The sequence below is a fragment of the Apium graveolens genome, chromosome 7 (genome assembly GCF_009905375.1).
Source record: "Apium graveolens cultivar Ventura chromosome 7, ASM990537v1, whole genome shotgun sequence".
NCBI classification, from domain to species: domain Eukaryota; kingdom Viridiplantae; phylum Streptophyta; class Magnoliopsida; order Apiales; family Apiaceae; genus Apium; species Apium graveolens.
Window position 1 is genome coordinate 263,721,648 of NC_133653.1, and position 23,424 is coordinate 263,745,071.

General features: G+C 33.6%; 1 protein-coding gene across 1 annotated transcript; it reads left to right on the forward strand.

Annotated features, from left to right (window-relative positions):
* Window positions 1-9,290: 9,290 nt before the first annotated feature.
* LOC141671799 (26S proteasome non-ATPase regulatory subunit 12 homolog A-like) lies at window positions 9,291-15,154 on the forward strand. The gene is made up of 12 exons (XM_074478153.1): window positions 9,291-9,446; window positions 9,532-9,726; window positions 11,321-11,428; window positions 11,530-11,634; window positions 11,786-11,842; window positions 11,940-12,136; window positions 13,218-13,317; window positions 13,423-13,535; window positions 13,638-13,791; window positions 13,883-13,960; window positions 14,517-14,758; window positions 14,843-15,154. The coding sequence occupies exons 1-11, from the start codon at window positions 9,444-9,446 to the stop codon at window positions 14,733-14,735; spliced, it is 1,329 nt and encodes a 442-aa protein (XP_074334254.1). The 5' UTR covers window positions 9,291-9,443; the 3' UTR covers window positions 14,736-14,758; window positions 14,843-15,154.
* Window positions 15,155-23,424: the final 8,270 nt, after the last annotated feature.

The following is a 23,424-nucleotide window of genomic DNA, read 5'->3' on the forward strand; positions in this document are numbered from 1 at the left end:
TGATCCACTTTTGCTAGTTCAGGAATCTCTGGCCAGAGTGAATGAAATTAGAAAGGAGTTTCTAATTTGCATAGAACTACGCATAGTAAATGGTAAGCAAGTGATTGAATTAGATAGGCTTGACACGAGATCCATGCCTTGTATTTAATCGGGACATTGTAGGGTAGAAGGAGTTTATTGTACGGTAACTATTCACTGACAGGTTCTTGGTATTCTAAGCAGTGAATTCATATTATCCGGATAGTCGCGATATGTTGAGAAGCATCACTCACGATGTAGAATAAATGTGATTAATTAATTAATCATATTTAATAAATTAGAGATTTTATATAAATAATGATAAAAAAGTTTATTATTATTTATTTCTACTACCGGCTTAATATTGAACCTACAGGGTCACACCATAAAAAGAGAATGATTTTATGGTGGAGGAATTAATTAATAATGGCTAATAATTATTTATTTGTGAAATAAATAATTAATTGGCAAATTTAATAATTAATTAAATGAGATTTAATTGATTATAAATTAATTAAGAAAAGTTCTTAATATTATTAATTAAAGGATTTAATTTTTGGAAATTAAATCAAGAGAGAGAATTATTTCTAAAGTGTTTAGAAAAAGGATTAATAATTAAAAGGTGTTTTAATTATTAATGAGAATAATAAATGGGATAATAATAATAATATTTATGGGAAAATTTCAGCTGAAAATTTTGCCTATAAATACACTATTATAGACCCTATTTTATTCGAACCCAAGAAACCCAAAAGTTTCAGAAAACCAAATTCTCTCCACCTCCTCCTCCTCCTAAAAGTCGTTTTCTTGGTGGATACCGGTGGAGTGCTTCACAATTGAGGAGCAACTGCTAAGGATCTCTGATCGTTGTCTCCGAATTAATTTTAAAAGGTTAGATTCGATCCCTCGAATTTTTATTCACGATTTATATGCTTTTATTTGGATTTTGTGTGTGTAAAAGTGATTTGCCACGCCCCGCTGCGTTTAAAAATCCAACATCAGGAGCATACTAGATGCTCACAAATTGACTGGTCCTAATTATGCTGACTAGTTTCGAAACTTGAGAATTGTTCTCAGGATTGAGAAGCTGGAATACATGATTGACTCACCTAAGCCTACTGAACCTGCTAGTGATGCACATAATGATGAACATGTTGTGTATCGTAAGTGGATAGATGATGCAAATGTTGCTCAATGCATCATGCTAGCTTCTATGAACATTGAGCTACATAAGCAACATGAGCATATGGATGCTCACACTATCCTCATGCATCTACAAGAGTTGTATGATGTGGTAGGGAGGACAGCTCGATATAAGATATCGAAGGAGCTGTTCGATTGTAGGATGTCTGAGGGATCATCTGTGAATGACCATGTACTTAAGATGATCAATTTGATTGAACGTCTTGGACAACTTGGTTTTGCCATGGATTGGGAGCTGAGCCAAGACTTGGTCTTGCAATCGCTTCCGAGTTCGTTCTCGCAGTTTGTTGTGAACTTTCACATTAATAAGTTGGATGTCAGCCTGCCTGAACTCCACAACATGTTGAAGACTGCGGAATCGAATTTCCCCCCTAAGAAGAGTTCTGTTCTTCTAATTGGTGAAGGTTCCAATCCTAAGAAAAGGAAGAGGAACTCTTCCAAGAAGAAGATAGTAGGTGAGAAAACGCCGGTTCCACCAAAAGCTAAAGACCCCAAGAGCAAAGTTGTTTGCTTTCACTGTAACAAGGTGGGGCGCTGGAAGAGGAACTGCAAGGTTTACCTTGCAGAATTGAAGAAGAAGAAGGGTAGTGAGACTACCGCTTCTGATTCAGGTATGTTCATGATAGAAGTGAATATGTCATTTCTACTTGGGTATTAGATACCGCCTGTGGTTCTCATATCTGCAATTTGTTGCAGGGACCAAGGAGAAGTAGGACTCTTGAGGAAGAGGAGGTGATTCTACTGATGGAAATGGAGCAAGAGTTGCTGCTGTAGATGTAGAATCGTTTCATTTGATAGGCCTACGGGCAAGACTATTGTTTGAAATAATTGTTATTTTGTTCCCTCGATTGTGAGGAATATTATTCCCATGTTAGGCTTGGGTGGATTTTTCATTTATTATTGAAAATAATGAATGTTCTATTCTTAGAGATAATATTCTTTATGGACGTGGTACTTTAAATAATGGTCTGTATGTATGTGACATAATTTATTTCAGATTGAACAAACTAATAAAAGAAAAGGGATGATGAAAATCTCACTTTATAGTGGCACTGCAGTCTCCATTTAGTGGACATGGAGAGAGGGTTGCAGATTTGCTAGGAATGGTACACACAGTTGTATGTGGACCAATGTCTACGCAAGCCATGGGTGGATTTTCATACTTCATTACTTTCATAGATGATAGATCTAGATTCGGATATGTGTTTGATAAAACACAAGTCTGAAGCCTTTGAAAAGTTCAAACAGTATAAGTATGAAGTGGAGAAACAACCAAACATAGTATTATAACTCTTCGATCAGATCGAGGTGGTGAATACTTTAATGGAGTGTTTCTAGATTATCTCAAAGTAAATGGTATAGTCTCCCAGTGGACTCCTCCAGATTAGTATCTGAAAGGAGAAATCGAACTTTGTTAGACATAGTTCGATCCATGATGAGCTATGCAAATCTTCCAGTATTCCTATGGGGTTATGCATTGGAAACCTCAGCATATTTACTGAATAAGGTGCTTTCCAAATATGTTCCTCAAACTCCGTATGAGATATGGAAAGAAAGGAAACCGAGTCTTAAACACGTTAAGATTTGGGGATATCCAGCTTATGTCAAGAAAGTTGACCCAGATAAGCTGGAATATCGATCCGTAAAATGTAGTTTTGTGGGATATCCTAAAGAGACTATAGGGTATTACTTTTACACCGATCATCGGGTATTTGTCTCCAGACATGCTACCTTCTTGGAAAAGGAGTTTATCCTTGAAGGAAATAGTGGGAGCAAAATTGGACTTGATGAAGTTCAAGAAGCACAAACTACTACGGATCAAGTGGAAACACCTGTTCTGACTGAACAACCTTTTGTGGAACAGCCCATTCATAGATCAGGGAGAGTGTCTCGCCAACCTGAGAGGTATTATGGCCTTGTCATTGAGAATGACAATGAGTTATCGATCATTGATGATGACGACCCTGTGACCTATAATGAGGCTATGAGTAGTGTTGACTCAGAGAAATGGCATAGTGCCATGAAATCCGGAATGGAATCTATGTATACGGTATACAAAAGATAGATTATAGCAGATGGCCAGGTGGAGACCTTTAAGGCCAGGCTTTTGGCAAAAGGATTCAAACAAAGGCAATGGATTGACTTTGATGAAACCTTTTACCTGTAGCCCTGTTAAAATCGGTTCGGATTTTGCTTGCGATTGCTGCTTACTACGACTATGAGATCTGGCATATAGCCAGATGGTTTTCTTTCCAAGAGAAATGAAAACCTAGTGTGTAAGCTACTGCGAACCATATGTGGTTTAAAGCAGGCTTCTCGAAAGATGGAACATTCATTTTGATAAGACAATCAAAGAGTTTGATTTTATCAAAAACGTAGATGAACCATGCGTCTACAAAAGGGTTAGTGGGAGCGCGGTAACATTTCTTGTATTGTATTGAATTAGAGTTGACACACATAACAACATAACAGACCCACTCACAAAGCTACTTTATGAAAGTCACTTTGATCATCATAATGACAGGATGGGTATTAGATACCAGAGTGATTGGCTTTAGTACAAGTGGGAGATTGAAAGGAATATGTCCTAAGTCCAATCATGTATGAGGATTTAGGAATAACTTTTATGTAATCTGTTTTAATTTCATTGATATTAATAAAGACTTGTTTTGTTTTTATTACGGGCTCTATCTATTTAAGTGTTTAAATAAGATATACCATAGTTTAGAGTAAAGCTTTTTATGGATTATGATGAGATCATAATAGTGAGACCTAAAAAGATGATAACTCTAAACTTAAATAGTTCCTGGTCATAGGATTACTAACTGGTAATTAATAATCCGCAAAGATCGGTACATACTATGCTTGCTTCATTATGAAGGATGTCTGTTCTCATAGACATTTGTGTGGTGACACTATAGCTAGTATGTAGGTGCTTATTATAGAATAAGTTCACTGAACATGACTCGCACAGCTGAACAACTGATGGAGTTCACTCACGTGTCAACAGTTGTTCACATAGTGATAGTTGTACAAGTATCCTTAGACTTGAGGTCATCATAGTCATCTTGTGTACACTGAACTATGCTTTGGTTTAGTTCTTAGTCTCCAGGGACAATTATTAGGGCTCTTCTGGGTATAGGAATTTGTACACGAAGATAGTGTATGATCAATAAAGGATCTACCCCTTCCAGTGAAGGAAGCGAATGTTCAAGGCTGATCCACTTATGCTAGTTCAGGAATCTCTGGCCAGAGTAAATGAAATTAGAAAGGAGTTTCTAATTTGCATAGAACTACGCATAGTAAATGGTAAGCAAAGTGATTGAATTAGATAGGCTTGACACGAGATCAATGCCTTGTATTTAATCGGGACATTGTAGGGTAGAAGAAGTTTATTGTACGGTAACTATTCACTGACAGGTTCTTGGTATTCTAAGCAGTGAATTCATATTATCCGGATAGTCGCGATATGCTGAGAAGTATCCCTCACGATGTAGAATAAATGTGATTAATTAATTAATCATATTTAATAAATTAGAGAATTTATATAAATAATGATAAAATAGTTTTATTATTATTTATTTCTACTACCGGCTTAATATTGAACCTACAGGGTCACACCATAAAAAGAGAATAATTTAATGGTGGAGGAATTAATTAATAATGGCTAAATAATTATTTATTTGTGAAATAAATAATTAATTGGCAAATTTAATAATTGATTAAATGAGATTTAATTGATTATAAAATAATTAAGAAAAGTTCTTAATATTATTAATTAAAGGATTTAATTTTTGGAAATTAAATCAAGAGAGAGAATTATTTCTAAAGTGTTTAGAAAAAGGATTAATGATTAAAAGCTGTTTTAATTATTAATGAGAATAATAAATGGGATAATAATAATAATATTTATGGAAAAATTTCAGCTGAAAATTTTGCCTATAAATACACTATTATAGACCCTAATTTTATTCTAACCCACATCAAACCCGAAAACCCAAAAAGTTTGGAAACCCCAATTCTCTCCGCCTCCTTCCTCCTCCTTAACATCATTTTCTTGGTGGATACCGGTGGAGTGCTTCACACTTGAGGAGCAACTGCTAAGGATCTCTGATCGTTGTCTCCGAATTAATTTTAAAGGTTAGATTCGATCCCTCGAATTTTTATTCATGATCTGTATGCTTTTATTTGGATTTTATATGTGTAAAAGTGTTTTGCCATGCCCCCGCTGCGTTAAAAATCCAACACTTGAATATTATTATTTCCACATATCTTTCATAAATCAATGTCGAGGTGTAATATTAGGTCTCGAATATATTAAATCATATTCCACCTCCATCTCATCGCTCCTGTAAATTCTCATCCTGGCTTCATGATTTCCATCAATCGTGATTAAAAAGGTATCACGTCTCTGTAGACTATATTGCTTGAAGATTTTTCCCACTTTTCCAACCCAGTGCCTTTTTTATACGATACTGGAAAAATAGTATCTCCGCAACGTATTGTATTCACGTTGGAAAATATATGATCATAAAATAGACGAAGCAGAATTGGTGGAATCTGTCAGGTAACAATAGAGTAGAAGATAGTGTAGTACATATTTTTGAAACAGTAAACTAAAAAATTAATGTATGGACCAAGTCAGCTTACAATTTCATTGTAATGCCACGTATGCAAGTGCATTACATATAAAAAAGATGCAGTCCTATCTTCAGTTCTTGTTCAAAAGATATATACTTAGAAAGAATCATAGATGTAGCATTAATCATCTATTCTCATATAATGAATATTATTATTACTAATAAAGCACAAAAAGCCAAACATTACCCAATGACATTTCATGTGGTCGAATATCATCACTTTTGAACAGGCAATCATGAACCAGGTGTTCGTCCAATAAAATAAGTGAATCGAACACAAGAATGTCAAATATTTCCACTCCAATATCCCTCACGAATTATTTTCATCCATTACCAGAATAACAATCATTGTGGGATTTTTCAATTTTAACTTCCCAAGTTTTATACAGAATTGTCCATATAATTCTGACATTTTTTTCGGAAGTAGTTGTATCAGTAAAATAATAAAAAATTTAAACATTTATAACACAAAAAGATATAAGAAAATATTTATGTATCAACTGAACATTTTACTTATCCATGGGCCAATACCAGATGGGCGGATGGTATATTCGTAAAAACTTAATTCCCTTCCAAGTACGCTAAAAAAATACTGCATCCTCGCCTTCTCATCCTCCAAATCATCCAAACCGAGAATGAACTCTTTTTCTTTTTTTATTATTAGGTATATTCATACAATTTTTCGAATCACAACCAGAATAATCTATTGTCAGACCAGATGAATTACATATCTTAATAAAGAAATTTCCACATCCAATATAATCCAACAATACCGTATGCATTTGTCGGACATTATGGCTTTTCATAAGATTTTCAAATCCAAATAATTTTTTATTATCACTATCATAAAATCCTTCCCAATTAATTCCTCCTCTGCAAATAAGAAAGATTTGTCGAGGAAGTTTGGCACCAAATTCCATGACGAATGGTTTTGGTACTCTATGTCATTAATATATACGCAAACGATCAATTTCACATTTATATTAATTGCCAACAACTCTATATTGAGTATTGTATTACATACCAATGAACCAAAAGAGTTATGTTCACAAATTCCGACTACGAAGCTTTTCCTTTTAGCTTTAAGGCCTTCTTCTCTGCTTGATAAGCGAACTTGCAAAATTTGATAATATTGAAATCATTACGTAATTTTCATGAAAAATTATAATAACTAAATTTTTTCAAAAAATATGTCAGAACTAGGCTTACTTTTTATTCATCCAAAACATCAACTTGAAGTATAATGTAGTGGTTAAATATCACAAGCAATGTATAAATTATAAATAATAAAATAATTTGACATTACTTAGCAAGTGTTATGTAAATCATATTAAATTACAAATAATAATACACAACACATTATACTATAACTCTCCAAAAGTGGTGATGTAGAATATATGTGTTTTTGTACTTTCAAACTAAGTACAAACTAACCTTCATCATTTTTGCACGAGAGATGGTACAGTGCTAAACTGTGACTTGCAACAAGAGCCGATACGATGATATTTTATATTAATAGAACTTTTAATATAAGATCATTTTACAATGCATTTTGGTTTTTGTAGGATTCTTTTACATTGTATCTCTCGAATTTATGCAGCTTACTTAATTGTTGGAATGAATTTCAATCTAATTAAATGAATATTTTTATGAAGATGTGACCAAGATCGATATATATATATATATATATATATATATATATAGGTTTTTTAACATATTGGACAGTTTTAGGTAAAATAAGACAACTAATATATTTATGAACAATACATTTTTCATATATTTAGCTTACTTAAATCTTTATATGATTTTGTAGAATCACTAGAAAAATTTTATGAAGATTTGTAGTGAATCAATCGATATCTTTTCAAAAAAAAAATTAAAAAAAAATAAGATTTAGAATAACGAAATTTGTACTTTACATGCTTCCTTGAAAACATGTGTTTGTTTCCCCAGTTAAATTAAAAATAATTGATAAAATGATTTTCCGGATACGCTTTTATTTTTAAAATATTCTTACTCGGATTCTCAATAATAATTTGTATAATTTATCAGCAATATAAAATAAAAGAAATAATTGTTTAGCTTCTTTCTACAAACTAACTAAAGAAAGTTTAAAATTACCTAGTTATCGCTTATCAACTTTTCCTTTCTTTTGGATTCATATCTATCAGTCATAAATCATTACAATTTTATCTTTTTATATCAATCAATTAATTTAGTGAAAAAACAATTAAAGATTATGAATCAAGTTTTTGACCAAGGATTAGAAACTCCTGTAGTTGTGATTTTGTACAAGGTCATCGTTAAGAGACATAATGTTAATATTATTACTTTTAGGTTCATATTTTTCACATAATAATTTATAACTTATTAACAAGTATTGCACTTTTACATTTTTAAAAGCCTCAATAGCAATAACCAATTTCCCTGCATCAAAGATATATCTTAATCATGATTCGAAGGTGGTAATAATAATGAGAGAAATGTGTTTTTATTATAAGTTATGTTATATTAATATTAAATATTAAATATATTAACTTAATTTATTTTTTTACTTTTAAATTACAATTATATTGTTTATACATTTTTTTGTTAATATCTTATTATGTTTTTTGTTTCAGTCTTGAATTTGAAGGATTTGATGGACCGCTTTTTGCTGAGTGAAATTATTAGTCATCATCAAAGATCTTAAGGATTTAAAATTGCCAATATATTCGATAAAATCTTAAGACCGAAGTATTTTAAAATGCGCAGTGGTAGTGAATATTGGATCTTTTGGGAATTTATAAAGCATTATAAATTTTATTTATATTTATTAGCAATTAATCAATTTTATGTCTTTCAATTATTATACATTACTGCACGCACAACATATTTTAGTGATGTAATTTCACTAACATAATTAATTTAAAAATATTTTAAACAAATTTAAAGTTTACTCCATGTACATTTTTAGAATCATAAATAATTAAATATAATTATGTGTTTCAACATACTAATTCAAGTATCTGCCGACTATGCTAATCTTTGCATTTTTTAACAATACAAAGGTATGATGAATTTTGTGATATTGCACTAAAATTTTTAAAATAAATTTTGTATATTGCAAGAAATTCTCGTGTCCGAGAGTTATATTAGTAGTAAATAGTAATAATAGTATATAGATTACTCCCTCAGTCTCAGCCAATTCTTATCGTTTCAGAAAGTGTGTTCGACACGCATTTTAAGATGAATATAAAGTATAGTTTTATAATTTCTTTTCAAATTTTTTTTTTCTGAATAAAAATAGAATATTTAAACTTTTATTCAGAATTTTTTTCTAAAAAAAAGTTATAAAACTATAATTTTTATTTATTTTAAAATGCGTGTAGACACGATAACAAACGATAACAATTGGAAGGGAGGAACGGATGGAGTACTATAAAAGGTGCCAGTGGCAGCTCCGTAATTAAAACTAAACCCTTCGTGTTGCTGAAGAATCCCAATCCAATTTAATCCCTCTCTTACTCCCCCCAGGGTTTCAAATCAATCACAATTACAAAAATACACACACTCAATCTGTATCTATAATTTCAATTCGAAATGGTAAATCTTCAATACTCACAAAATAGATCTCAATTTCTACATATCGATTCAATTCTGATTCTGATTCTGATTCGTTGTTTTACAGGACTCTAACGGCGATTTGGACGCGAAAATCGAGGCGTTGTTGAGCTCAGAGAAGCAGACGAGACTTAAAGAAGATGTGGCCGGGACGAAGAAGGCGGCTACGGAGATTTTGCAGCTGTGTTTCGATGCGAAGGCTTGGAAGACTCTGAATGATCAGATTGTTTTGTTGTCGAAGCGTCGCGGTCAGCCGAAACAGGTAGTTTTGTGGCATTTGAGTTGTGTATGAGTTATCGTAAACTTGTACCGTAGAATTTGATGTGTTTTTGTGTGTGATGGATGTGTGAGAGTTTGATGTTTGAATTGATTGTTTGCAATATTTTTTATGTGATTTAGAGTTTATAGATGTGTATGTTGTTGAATGTAGAATTTGAGTGTGTTTTTGTGTGTGATGGATGTGTCAGAGTTGAATGCATGAATTGATTGTTTGCGGTAAATTATTATAAATTGTAGTTTGTGTGTGTATGTTTAGGGATATTAAACATGTTTGATTTACTGTTCACCGTAGAGGTGTTATATTAGTCGAATTTTTACTTATTAAATTCGAGTATTGTTTTTTTAAAATCGAGAGCCTAGAAAGTGTTCGAGAATCTAGTGTGAATTTATGTAGAGAAGGGGATGTAGGCTGTAGTAGTGAAGGCATTAGTCGTTTTGATGAGCGGGTGAATTGTGATAGGTTGATGTTGCCTGGATCAATAGAAAATGGACTGGAAAATTGATGTGCTATGAACTATACTATGCAGTATAACAGAGATTGTATACCTAGGGCATTGGATGTGTCCCAGAAACGGCAGGGATTTGATTATTTGTGTGTGTCTTGTAGAGAGAGATGTAGGTAGTAGTTGTGAAGTCATTAGAGTCATTTTAATGACACGAAGAGCATTGATAAGTTTATGATGCTTGAGTACCTTCATTGATAGAATATGAACAGGGAAAATGCTGTGCATTCCGTTAATTCCAATATTTTAACAGAGATTTAATTGCTAGGGCATTAGGTGCAGGGCTAAATGAAGCAGGGGTGTGAATAGGTTCCTATCCCTGTGCCTAGTACTTGAAAACTCTTCCTGGGAAGCTTTCTGCTTGCCTTAGCTTCGTTAATTAGCTTCAGTAAACCGGAAAGGAATAACATGATTTCTATTCTCACCTGCAAATTTATTACCATATTTCCCTATCTTCGCTTGGAGTTATCACCTTTAAAGATGTTAATATGAACCAGAAATGGCACCTATGTTTATCAGTGCTTCCTTTACCCTTTTATATGCTCTAGAATGCGTATTTTATGTGTATGGCATGTGCTCTGACGGAAAGATTCTTGCATGCAACCATCGGTTCTGTTCCATCTTGAAATGGGGAGTTGAGAAGTAATAGTTTTTATTGTGTATTTAATTATTTGCAATTAAGTGTAGCTACATATATATCAGTTGGCACATATAGTATGAAAACTTTGTTGTCAAATTTATGAAAATAAGTTGTAATTGTAAAAGACCTTTTAGCCTTTCATGTGCTTCTGGAAGTTTGATTTTCCCATAGTGTATCTTATTTTTTCTAATTCTTCTTCTGATTATGGCGACTTCAGATTGAAAGGATTTAGCTTGGTTCTATTTCATTTCTTAAACAAGTTTAGTAATGACTGGGTCATAATATTTAATTGCTTGGTTTAATTGTATTGCTTATGTATAGCACATGCTTTTACTTTTTTTTGTCACTTGTACAAAAAGTTCTGTTTTGTTCTTCTCGGTGCATTCCTTACTGCTTGCTTACTTTTATTAGTTGCTGACTTGATTTTTGAACAGGTTGTAACTGCGATTGTCCAGCAAGCAATGCAGTACATAGATCAAACACCAGATGTTGAAACTAAATCTGAGCTGATAAAAACACTTAATAGTGTATCTGCAGGCAAGGTGAATTTCGTTCTAAATATGAGATTGTATCATTATTTATTGGCCCTTGTTTTGAAAACTTATTTTCTATTTTTTTCTGGTTCTTAATGGACATGATGTAGATTTATGTTGAATTAGAGCGGGCAAGGCTGATAAAGATACTAGCAAAAATCAAGGAAGAACAAGGAAACATTTCTGAAGCTGCGGATTTGATGCAAGAAGTTGCGGTCAGTTTCTGATTATTTTTCATATCACGACCACTGAATATGCACGAGTATCCACTCACATTAACAATTTGTTCTCTTTTCACCGAGTTTATTTTTTTTGTATTGAGTTATTCTTCAAGGAGATTGTTTATCTGACTTGGTCAAGTTGCAGGTGGAAACATTTGGTGCAATGGCAAAGACTGAAAAAATTGCTTTCATTCTTGAACAAGTATGACATCTCTTTTTTTTTTGTTCACTGCAAGTGTCGTCTTTCGTATTCCTTACTATGGAAGATTAAAGCATGCCCTCTCAAATAATTATTGCAGGTGCGGCTATGTTTAGATCGCCAGGATTACGTCCGTGCACAAATACTCTCAAGAAAAATCAGTCCGAGGGTATTTGATGCAGACACTTCAAAGGAAAAGAAAAAAGCTAAAGAAGGTGACAGTGTTGTTGAAGAGGCTCCTGCTGACATACCATCACTCCCGGAGTTAAAGCGGATCTACTATGAACTAATGATAAGGTATGTTAGAATGTTTACATTCAGTATACATGTATATTCTCTCTTTTCTATCTGTCTGTCTGGCTATGTATCTCTCCCTTCCTCTTTCTTGTGCGAGGGCTACTTTATTATTATCAGGAAACATTGTTTCTTGCTAGATTCTTTCATTAAAAGATCTTGATACATTAGAAATTCTTAAATTCCACTTATTATTAGTTAATTGAGTAGAAGGGTCCTTTTGCCAATTTAAGAATGTGACACTTTGTGTTTCATGGATGCAATGAGGTTTAGCCAATAGAGATTAGAAAGTTAAGATTTGGACTTTAATAAAACAGTTGACCAAGTTCTATGTCTAGTCAAATACTTGCATGACTGAAACGTAAAAGATAAGTCATAAATAGTGCATTCTTGCATTCCGAAACTGTTTAAATTATCATGCTGAATTTGGAAGTTTCTTGGTTTTGAAAGTTCTTTTTGTTTCCACTGTAATCTACTGAGTCTTTATCGAAGCTGCGCATGTTTTCTGGACATTTCTAGTGTCAGAAATAGGAAATGCCTCTCCTGTTCAAATTCCCTGAACTTGATAGTGTAGCTATTTAAGAAAATGGCGTCAAATGTTCTGCATATCTCTTGTTACGTGAAAATGATGAGTTCTACTTATTCCATATAGCTTCAATGGTACAATAACTTCTAGCTTTCATATACTTCCCTATTTCTATCTGAAACGGCTATAGAGGCTATTAGTTCTAGTAAAATACTAGATCAGCAAGCTTAGAAAGCTAAGCATGTGCAATCTTACAAAAGCTTTGTCGAATATGGTTGCTGTCCGGTTACATGGGAAACTGACTAGTATTACAGGCGTCTGCTGGTCTGCATCTGCACTGGAGCTATGTATTAGAATCTTTAGCAGTTTTTCACGTGGTCTATAGATTCTACACAATTGTTGCTATAAATTTAATTTTTCAAGAAATCTGTATAATGCGGGACCAGGGTGCCGCTAGTTATTCTTTTTATTCAATCTCGTTTTGCATTGGAAAAAAATATTATGAAGTTTAACCATTAAAGTACTGATACTGATATTATCATAATCTCGATTGTGCAGGTACTATTCTCACAGCAATGATTACCTCGAAATATGCCGTTGTTACAAGTCAATTTATGAAATTCCAACTGTCAAGGAAAACTCTGCTATGTGGATACCGGTATTCCTTAGATTTTGCCTTTCGTTCCTTTTATCTTTTATTTGGCATTAGAGATGGGCTGTTTGCTATTACCTTCTCATCAGTGTTAATTCTTATATCTCCCAGGTGCTGAGAAAAATATGCTGGTACTTGGTTTTGGCACCACATGATCCAATGCAGTCAAGCCTTCTGAACTCTACCCTGGAGGACAAAAATCTTTCAGAAATTCCTCACTTTAGGTATTTCCTCTATTCGATTACTTGGGCAAAAAAGAAAAACTGGATATTAATTCTAATTGTCATGTTCACGAAACCCATAATACTTTTACCTTTGATCTGTAGACTACTCCTAAAACAGTTAATCACTATGGAGGTAATTCAGTGGACAGCACTCTGGAATTTGTTCAAGGATGAGTTTGAGAATGAAAAAAATATGCTTGGTGGCTCTTTGGGTGACAAAGCTGCTGAAAATTTCAGGGAGAGAGTAATAGAACATGTAAATATATTCACATAATGATGTTTCTTCATACCTTTTGGCAACTTCTAAGGAACCATTTGATAATCTTACGGAATTATCATTTGTGCAGAATATTCTAGTTGTATCAAAGTATTACTCACGGATCACCTTGAAGAGGCTCGCTGAGCTACTTTGTCTTAGTCTTCAGGTTTGTTAATCATAAATATTACTGTCAGTTTATAGAACATAGTTTTTAGTGATTGGATAGGACATCAAACTGACAGGAGCATGGTTCAATGATTAAAGAGTAAGCTTAGGGGTCTATATTACCCAGACTCCCTATTTTGGTCCTCGTACATAGTGTCGATCAGACGTGACATGGGCGTGGATTAAGCTCCAAGTAGACCCTTTAATAAAATACTTTTCAAAATAAAATATGTTTCAGGGTGCAAGATGATTGCATGCTGGAGACCGTATCTATGGTATCCCTTTGACTTATACACTATGAATTTGACATTAATAATTAAATGAATACAATTTATTGGTAGTTGACACCTTATTCCCTAGTCCCTCGTCTCTTAATAGTTGGTAAACAAATTTCCGTATTAGTTGTCCATCTCTTTATTCAGTACAAACTCTTTTGGAGGGAGACAATTAAACAGTAATGGTTTAGCCTCCTAGCAGGCAGACTTACATTGTGAGTTAGGATACTTCTGTTTTCTGATGATTCAATCCGTGATTTTTGTGATTTGATGCTCTTCCAGGAAGCTGAAAAACATCTCGCAGACATGGTTGTTTCCAAAGCGCTTGTGGCAAAGGTTGATAGGCCAATGGGTGTGGTCTCCTTCCAGGCTGCAAAAGATAGTAATGACATCTTAAATTCGTGGGCCATGAACCTGGAGAAGCTGCTCGACCTTGTCGAGAAAAGTTGTCACCAGATCCACAAGGAGACAATGGTGCACAAAGCTGCCTTGAAGGTTTAAATAGAAGCCATTGCAACCCAACTGTGAGTTCTGTAATATCGCCTTTTTTATGATAAATTATTATCGAGAGTTACTCAGCCAATCTATTCTTGTCATATCTTTTGCAGATTGGCTTACATTTCTAAAATGCCACGAGCACTGAATACTAAAATCATTGGGGCTACTTATTCTGCAGTAAAATCGATGCGTCTGGAACATGTTTCTTTGTTGTTCCATAATATTTTGTTCAAGATGCCTTATGTGGTGATTGCCTTAATATTGCCTTAATCAGGGCAGATTTTTTTATTAATGATTTTAGTTAAATGCTCCTAAAGAATTAGGAATTAGTAGGCTGTTGTGTTTGTACTTGTTCCCAGGACTCCTTGTACTGCCATCTTTTTTTTTCAAGTTAAAAATTAGCAGATCCTATTCTTCTTTAAGGATTTAAATATTTTAGGGCTACTATTCCTCTAATCACCCACTTATTTTTGTATTCAAAGTAATATTATGCGGTTTAAGAAGTATAGATTGCACTTTATTTTTCACTCCGTAGTTTGGAAAAGCAACCTTACTGGTTTAATACATAGGTTATCAAATTGGCAGATAAGTAGCAAAGTATAGATGAATTTTGGGTCTCAAATTGACCCACTTTTACGAAGTAGTAGTTGATTTTTGGTGGTAAACTTGAGATTTTGTTAGCTTTGAGACCCTGAAATTGTGAATGGTAAATTTGAAACTTTGTTAATTATGAAGTGATTAACTTGATATTAACTCATTTTTGATAGATTAATTAACTCTTTAACACACTGATGTAAACAGCTATATCGTTTGTCCCTATCATTTTTTACACCATACTTTTTACTAGCATTTTTTGAATTTTACTTTTGTAAATTTTTCTTTCAATTATTTATATTTCTAAGTCTTCAAAAGTAGTTAAATTTTATAATATAGTAAAAAATACATACATCAACTATTGTACTCTACTATATCACTTTATTTATAAAGTGGTGATTGGTTTTGCTATTTTTTTTACAAAATGTGTATTTATAAATTTAAGTTACAAATATGTAAGGTGAATGGACAATTTTATATGTAACCCTTGTGTCCAATTTAAAGGTAAACAAATGTACACAGAGTAACTTTTTTTTTGAATAAATTCGCACTTGCATTTAAGAAATAATATCACGATCCAATACATGATAGATAAAATTATGAGTGACGTAACATTCTCCTATATCTTACATAGAATAGATAGTTTTAGCTAACTCATGCGACACACTATTCGTAGATCTAAATACAAACTGAACTAGTACTTGATTCATGTTAAAATTATGAGTGACATAACATTCTCCTGTATCTTACATAGAATAGATAGTTTTAGCTAACTCATGCAGCACGCTAACTCATGCAGCACACTATTCGTAGATCTAAATACAAACTGAACTAACACTTGATTCATGTGCTTTAACAAATGAACACAGAGTAACTTATTACAAAATGAATATAAAAGAGATCCGGTGTTCAACCCTTCCATGACATCGCAGAGTTATTTATTTTGTAGGAGCACAAGTGCACAACAAAACACTAATTTGTTATTCCCTCTGTTCCATTATTTGTAAACAAATTGTTTGGGCATGGAGTTTAAGAAAATATGTAATTTAGTGCGAAAAAATAAGGATATTTAGTAAAGTGGTGGGTCCAATCAATATTTAAGGTATATAATGAGTGTATTGGATGCAAATGACTGGGGTTAATTTTTATATTTTAAAATTTTACTAATTTGGATAAGATTTGGAATGTATAAAATTGAATGGGATATTCAAAAAAATAAAATGTATAAAAATAAATGGGAAAGAGGGAAGTATGTGTTACCGACAAGGCTCTCTGATGGCAGATAGCCATCTCACCGGGGTGCATTAATCGCTAAGTCGGAGATTAATCGGACCGATTAATCGGAACATTAATCGGAAGAATATAAATATTATTTTTATTTCTTATAATTATATAATGATTAATATGTCAAATATTTTTATGAAAAAAGAAATTAGAATGGTATTAAACAATATCTACACATTTCACAATCATTATGTACTAATTATTGAGTTTACAATATTAAATATATTTTAATTCACACTTTTAAACTAATTACAATATGTCATTTTTATATTTTAAGTAAAAAAATAAATATATTAGATTATTTGTTACTTATTACCAATACTTTATATTAGAATTTGACATGATATTGTGTGAAATTCTGAAATTAATGAATTAAAATTATAAAAATATAAAAAAATGTTTTTTTATTTATTTCCCGCCTAGGCCGCCTGTGACGCCCTCAATCTCGGGGTTAGGAAATGAGGACTCACACACCTCTAATCTAATAATTAAATATGCATAAACCCCGATTAAACTACTAACATGATCAACATGATAAAGTTTGAGACAATATTACAACTACCAATCACAAAATATAACTTACAAACCCAAAATATTATTAAATAAACAATATCGATTCCGGCTGGGAACCGACAGATAACCTATTGTATCTTTAAACGCTTCTTTCTAGGCGTGAGCTCACTCATAATTACCACTACCTGCTCTGGCAACCGGAAGCCCTCAACACGGTAGAGACCACCAAGTACGCTCTTACGAGCAGTGCGCCTAAGCCTGACCATCTTCTTGCTTAACTGACATGGTTAGATTAAACAAAACAAATGAGTATAAAACTCAGCAAGTAACTATGTAGCAGTTCTACAATATCAAATCACAATATGCTTTACCAAACTCAGGGCATTCTACTTTATTTGATCTAGGTGGCAGATTTCCATCTTTTGGGTTAAGGAAAGGTTTTGAAAGATAATGTGGGGCTTTCAAGGAACAAGGCTCAAAGCAGGACGAAAGCCGACATTCATCACAAATCATTAAAGGATCAGAATAGATCTTTCAAAAGAGGAAAGCAACAATATTTCAATATATGGAATCAATCATATGATCAACAAATTCAAGTATCAGGGTTCTCGAGCTTTAAGCTTCACAATAACATGATCAACTCTTTTCAAAGCAAAATAAACCATTTCCATTTTCAAGAATCAATTTACTGAACATAAAGTTTCAGTTCCTTTTTTTAAATAATCATTTAGAACCCTTGATTTGATCACTTTATCTTTCCATTTCATTATATACGGGCGATCAACCCGTATCGACCTACATTCCGGTCTTTAAGGTACCAATTGGCATAATTTCAGCCTTAAGTTGGACTAGCCCCGCTAGCCTCTTACCATGACTGGACTAGTCCCACTAGCCTCTTACGTCTCAATCCAGTCCATCAGGAATTTATTTGGAAAACCTTGAGTTGGAAAACAAATAGGTTTTCTAAAATTCATTTTATCATTACCAAGCATTTGAAATCATTCGGACTCTTTCAAGTCGAAACTCATTCTTAATTCAGATTTTAAGGAAACAAAGTTCAGGGAGTGATTCAAAGATACGCAATGAACAATTCATAAGGATTCTGTATCAGGGATAACAAAGCACTTAAGTTAGAAGGATCAACATTTGTTTAGGGATCAATAGGGTGATCAGGAAGAACAGGGTATCATTAGACAGGGTTAACAAGGATAATAAATGGGTTCAATATATTTCATGGCTCAATACATAATTTGAACAGGAAGGACAGATTATCAAAAGGTGGAATCAATAAGCTTATCAATAACAGATTATCAAGAACAAGGGTACTTCAAATCAATATCAGGGTTTCATAATTAAACAGTTCAATACTCTACATGGTATGAACAACATTCTCTTTATAACCATTTACACAAGTAATCAGAGTTACTTGCCTGGATTTGCTTTCCTGAAGGTTGAACTACTGCCACCTAGTAAACCATTTCCTTTCCTAACCTGAATGCCCTCACGTTCCGAATCTACAATAAAACCAAACCTTAATCAGATTCTCAACTCTCGTTCTCGGAACGATCACTCTATACGATAACTCGATTATATCCTTGACTCGAGTATACGAATATAGCTTATACACATAAGCACATAGCACATAGCATATAACATAAACCCTTTCTCGCAACTTTTTAATCCTTAACAACCAAAGCGTACTTGCTTAACCTTGGCTATTTTCAATCACACTAACATAACTCTTTTTACTACCATAGCTATCACTTATAGCTCATAATACCGAACGATTAAATTTTCTTTTTCTTTTATTCTTTAATTCAAACTATACATACAAAACACAACCATATATATTCAATTTCAATCTCATATAATCATGCACAACTAATGCAAATCACAAGAGTCATTTACTCAATTAACCTCATCCTTTTTAATCAAAAATCCGAATCACAAACACATTAAGAGTCAAAATCAACAACTTCTTTTAATCATCAAAATTCGAACATAAACACTACCCCATCTTTATCATGCAATCAAGTTCTCACTATCCGTTAATATAATTGACAAAAAAACAACTTAATTTCTCTTTTATTCCTTAGAATCCATTCGGGTTTTCCATAAATCAAACATGCAAGAATGGATTTTGACATGCAAGGTTATATATCACATTTCCCACTTGTTTTAGTCCTTAACTAGATCATTTTATTCACTTAAACACCAAAACCAAGCATTACCTAGTGACTTTAGCTCTAATCAATTCATTCAATCAACAAGCATCCACTTAATCACCAAATTATCCCCTTTTAAGTTTATTTTCCATTCGGCAAGCACATGATTTACAACTCAAGGACTAAACATTGACATGCACCACTTGATCTTCTTTAAAACTAATATGCAATCACTCTTTAGGCTATATAAGCTTAGTGTTCACCAAGATCAACTTACAAAAATCAAATTCCTCTTTTAATTAGCATATAGCCGAATTAAAAACTCACATGCAAACCTTAATTTTTGATTTTCTAAGCAACAATCATTTACACACATCCATTTACTTCCTAAAACAATCAATGGAATCATTTTATCAATCACATATTCGAGTTTCAATACAAAAAAAACAAAACCCTTCTTCAAGCTTTCAAGAAACCATAACATGCAAAGATAAAATCAAATTATCATATCATAGAAACTCCACCGGCTCTCCTTTGGATCATGGCCGGTGGTGGTCGAACTTGAGAGAGCCCATAACGGGTCTCCTCTCGAGTTTATGACCCCAAAAGTGCTTGAATTCATTCTCATGGTTTTGCATCAAGAAATCGTTTTCCTTGAACACCACCATAGTGATTAACCAACAAAACTTCTATAAACACTTACATGCAAATAGGAATCGAAGATTATACCGAAAATAAAGTCTAAAGGTTGCAATATCTTTGAGTTTGGATGAGATTTGAGGGTTGCATGCAAGTGAAGGAGATGAGAGATGGAGAGAGCCGAGAGAGAGAGTGAGAGTGTTCGAGAGAGAAAGAAAAGAGAAGGGGAAGTGATTGCACGGGAGGAAAAGAAAGAAAAGGGGAAAGGGAAGTGGGTTTATATACCACTAAAAACAAGGGCAAACTTGTAATTTACTAATTCCATTTTATGCTCATTGTCCATTTTCTTTTTACTCAAATGCAACAAAATTTAAATATAAAATATATCTCTCTCGGGAAGTAGAGAATTATTGAAAATGATAATTTTAATACGTAGGTCTCGAAATTAGCTTTTTAACCATTACTCATAATAGATTTTTGAGCAGACGGTTGATTTTATATGAATTTCGCAAGCTTGTTTAATAATAACATTTTCCATATAAAATAAATTTAAAAATGCAAAGACCATCAAATAAATTCACTCATCATTTTTAAAAAGTCTTTAGGACCACTATGAAGATAACTATTCAAATCCCATGTTTTTATCTTACTCGAATGATTTTATAAAAATGCGCGAAGGTTAATTAAACCTTTATTTAAGTCACATAATCCCTTTAAAATTCATAAAATTGTCACAGAACACATAGTCATGCACACAGACAACAATCTCACATATATAATCACGTAACGACTCAGGTCTGATCATAAAATTTATCCTTCTTTAATCTTTATCCTCTTTTACGCGTACCGGGTCACGTTCAGCCTGACGGCCCGACGCTCAGCGTTTCGATTACGCTTCTCATTATCATTATCAATCAACACGTTACTTAGGACGAAATACTTTATTTACACATTCATTTCATTCAATCACACATAATTCACATTTTATATTCTTTAACTCCCTTTACCTGACGGCCTGACACCACAACTTAACTTTTAAGCTGACTCTTTAAATTGGAACATTTTTTTATCCATGTTCATATACTCTAATATACAGAAAAGACAGTTAATCATCACTTAGTCACATAATTATAATCACATCACATAACACATACTTTATTGACTTAATTACGTCGCAAAATTCTCAGTCGTCACAATCTACCCTCCTTAAAAGGATTCTGTCCCCAGAATCTAATCTAAGCAAATAGATGAGGATACTTTTCTTTCATTTCGCTTTCTAATTCCTAAGTCGATTCTTCGACTAATGGATTTCTCCATAACACTCTAACTAGAGGTACAACTTTATTTCTAAGCGTCCTTTCTTTTCGATCCAAAATTCGCACTGGCTGTTCCACATAGGACAAATCTGGTTGGATTTCCACTGGTTCCAACTCGATCACATGGCTTGCATCAGCATTATACTTCTTTAAAAGAGAGACATGAAATATATTGTGCAGATGTTGCATTTGCGGAGGTAGCGCCAATTCATACGCCACTTTCCCAACTCGTCGCAATACTTCAAATGGTCCAATGTACCTAGGACTCAGCTTCCCTTTCTTTCCGAATCGGGTTAAACCTTTCCAAGGAGATATCTTTAACAAGACTTTATCTCCAGATTCGAATTACACATCTTTCCGTTCTTGATTTGCGTACTTTGCTTGGCGATCTTAGGCTGCAATTAACCTTTTTCGAATCATTTCAACCTTTTCCTTCGTTTGCTGAACTAGCTCTGGGCCAATTAACTTGCGCTCACCAACTTCGTCCCAATAAGTAGGGGATCTACACTTCTTCCATACAACGCTTCATAAGGCGGCATGCCAATACTCACGTGATAACTGTTGTTGTAGGAAAACTCAATTAAGGACAAATGATCATCCCAATTTCCTTTGAAATTTATTGCACAGGTTCACAACATATCTTCAATTGTCTGAATCGTCCTTTCACTTTTTCCGTCTGTCTGCGAATGATATGCCGTACTCATTTTCAATTTAGTTCCCAAATGTTCATGGAATTATTGCCAAAATCTCGAGTTAAATCTTGGATCTCTATCAGACACGATAGATACAGAAACTCCATGACGCATCACGATCTCATCCAGATACAATTTGACCAACTTTTCCAACGAAAACCTTTCATTTATTGGCAAGAAATGCGCTGACTTCGTCAACCGATCGATTACCACCCAAATCACATCATGATTTGACTTGGTTTTAGGTAATCCTACCACGAAATCCATCGCTATATGTTCCCATTTCCATTCGGGTATGTCCAGTGGCTGAGGCAATCCGCTTGGCCTTTGATGTTCCGTTTTGACTCTTTGGCACGTGTAACATTTACTTATCCATTCCGCAATTTCCTTTTTCATGTTGGGCCACCAATAACTTTCTTTTAAATCCTGGTACATCTTCGTACTCCCAGGGTGAATTGAAAATCTCGAGTTATGCGCTTCTTGCAAAATCTCGTGCTTTAGTTCCATAACATTAGGTATCCAAATACGTGAGTTAACACGGTATATCCCTTTTCCATCCTTTTGAGCTTTAATTTCTTCTCCCGTCAACTTATCATTTTCACGATTCATCACTTGCTCTTGACAGCATCGAATCTTTTCCAAAATCTCGGGTTGAAATAACATTGCATATATAGCTTCACCTCCACATTCTGGAGTCTGCACTTCTATTTCCATCTTTTCAAAGTCCTTGATCAATATTTCTGATGACGTTAACATATTCAACCTTTCTTTTTGACTTAAAGCATCAGCTACCACATTTGCCTTTCCAGGATGATAGTTTATCGCACAATCATAATCTTTGATCAGTTCCAACCACCTTCTTTGTCGCATATTCAATTCTTTCTGGGTAAAAGTATACTTTAAACTTTTATGATCCGTGTAAATCTCGAACTTTTCCCCGTACAAATAATGCCTCCAAATCTTAAGGGCAAACAAAATTATTGCCACTCCAAATCATACGTTGGATACTTTTGCTCGTGCGGCTTGAGTTGCCTTGACGCGTATGCTATTACCTTCCCGTATTGCATTAACACGCATCCAAGTCCTTTATATGAAGCATCACTGAATATCACAAATTCTCCTTTATCATCTGGTAGTACCAATACTGGGGCGGTTACCAATCTCTTCTTTAACTCTTGAAAACTTTCCTCGCACTTTTCTGTCCAAACAAACTTTTCGTTCTTTCTCGTCAATTTTGTCAACGGAACGACAATCTTAGAGAAATCTTGCACAAATCTTCTATAATATCCGGCTAATCCCAGAAAACTTCTGACTTCCGTCGGAGTCTTGGGTTTTTCCCAATTCATTACAGCTTCTATCTTGGTCGGGTCCACTTTAATTCCTTCTTTATTAACTACATGACCAAGAAATTGCACTTCCTTTAGCCAGAATTCGCACTTTGAAAACTAAGCATACAGTTTCTCTTTTCGCAGAATTTCCAAGGAAATCC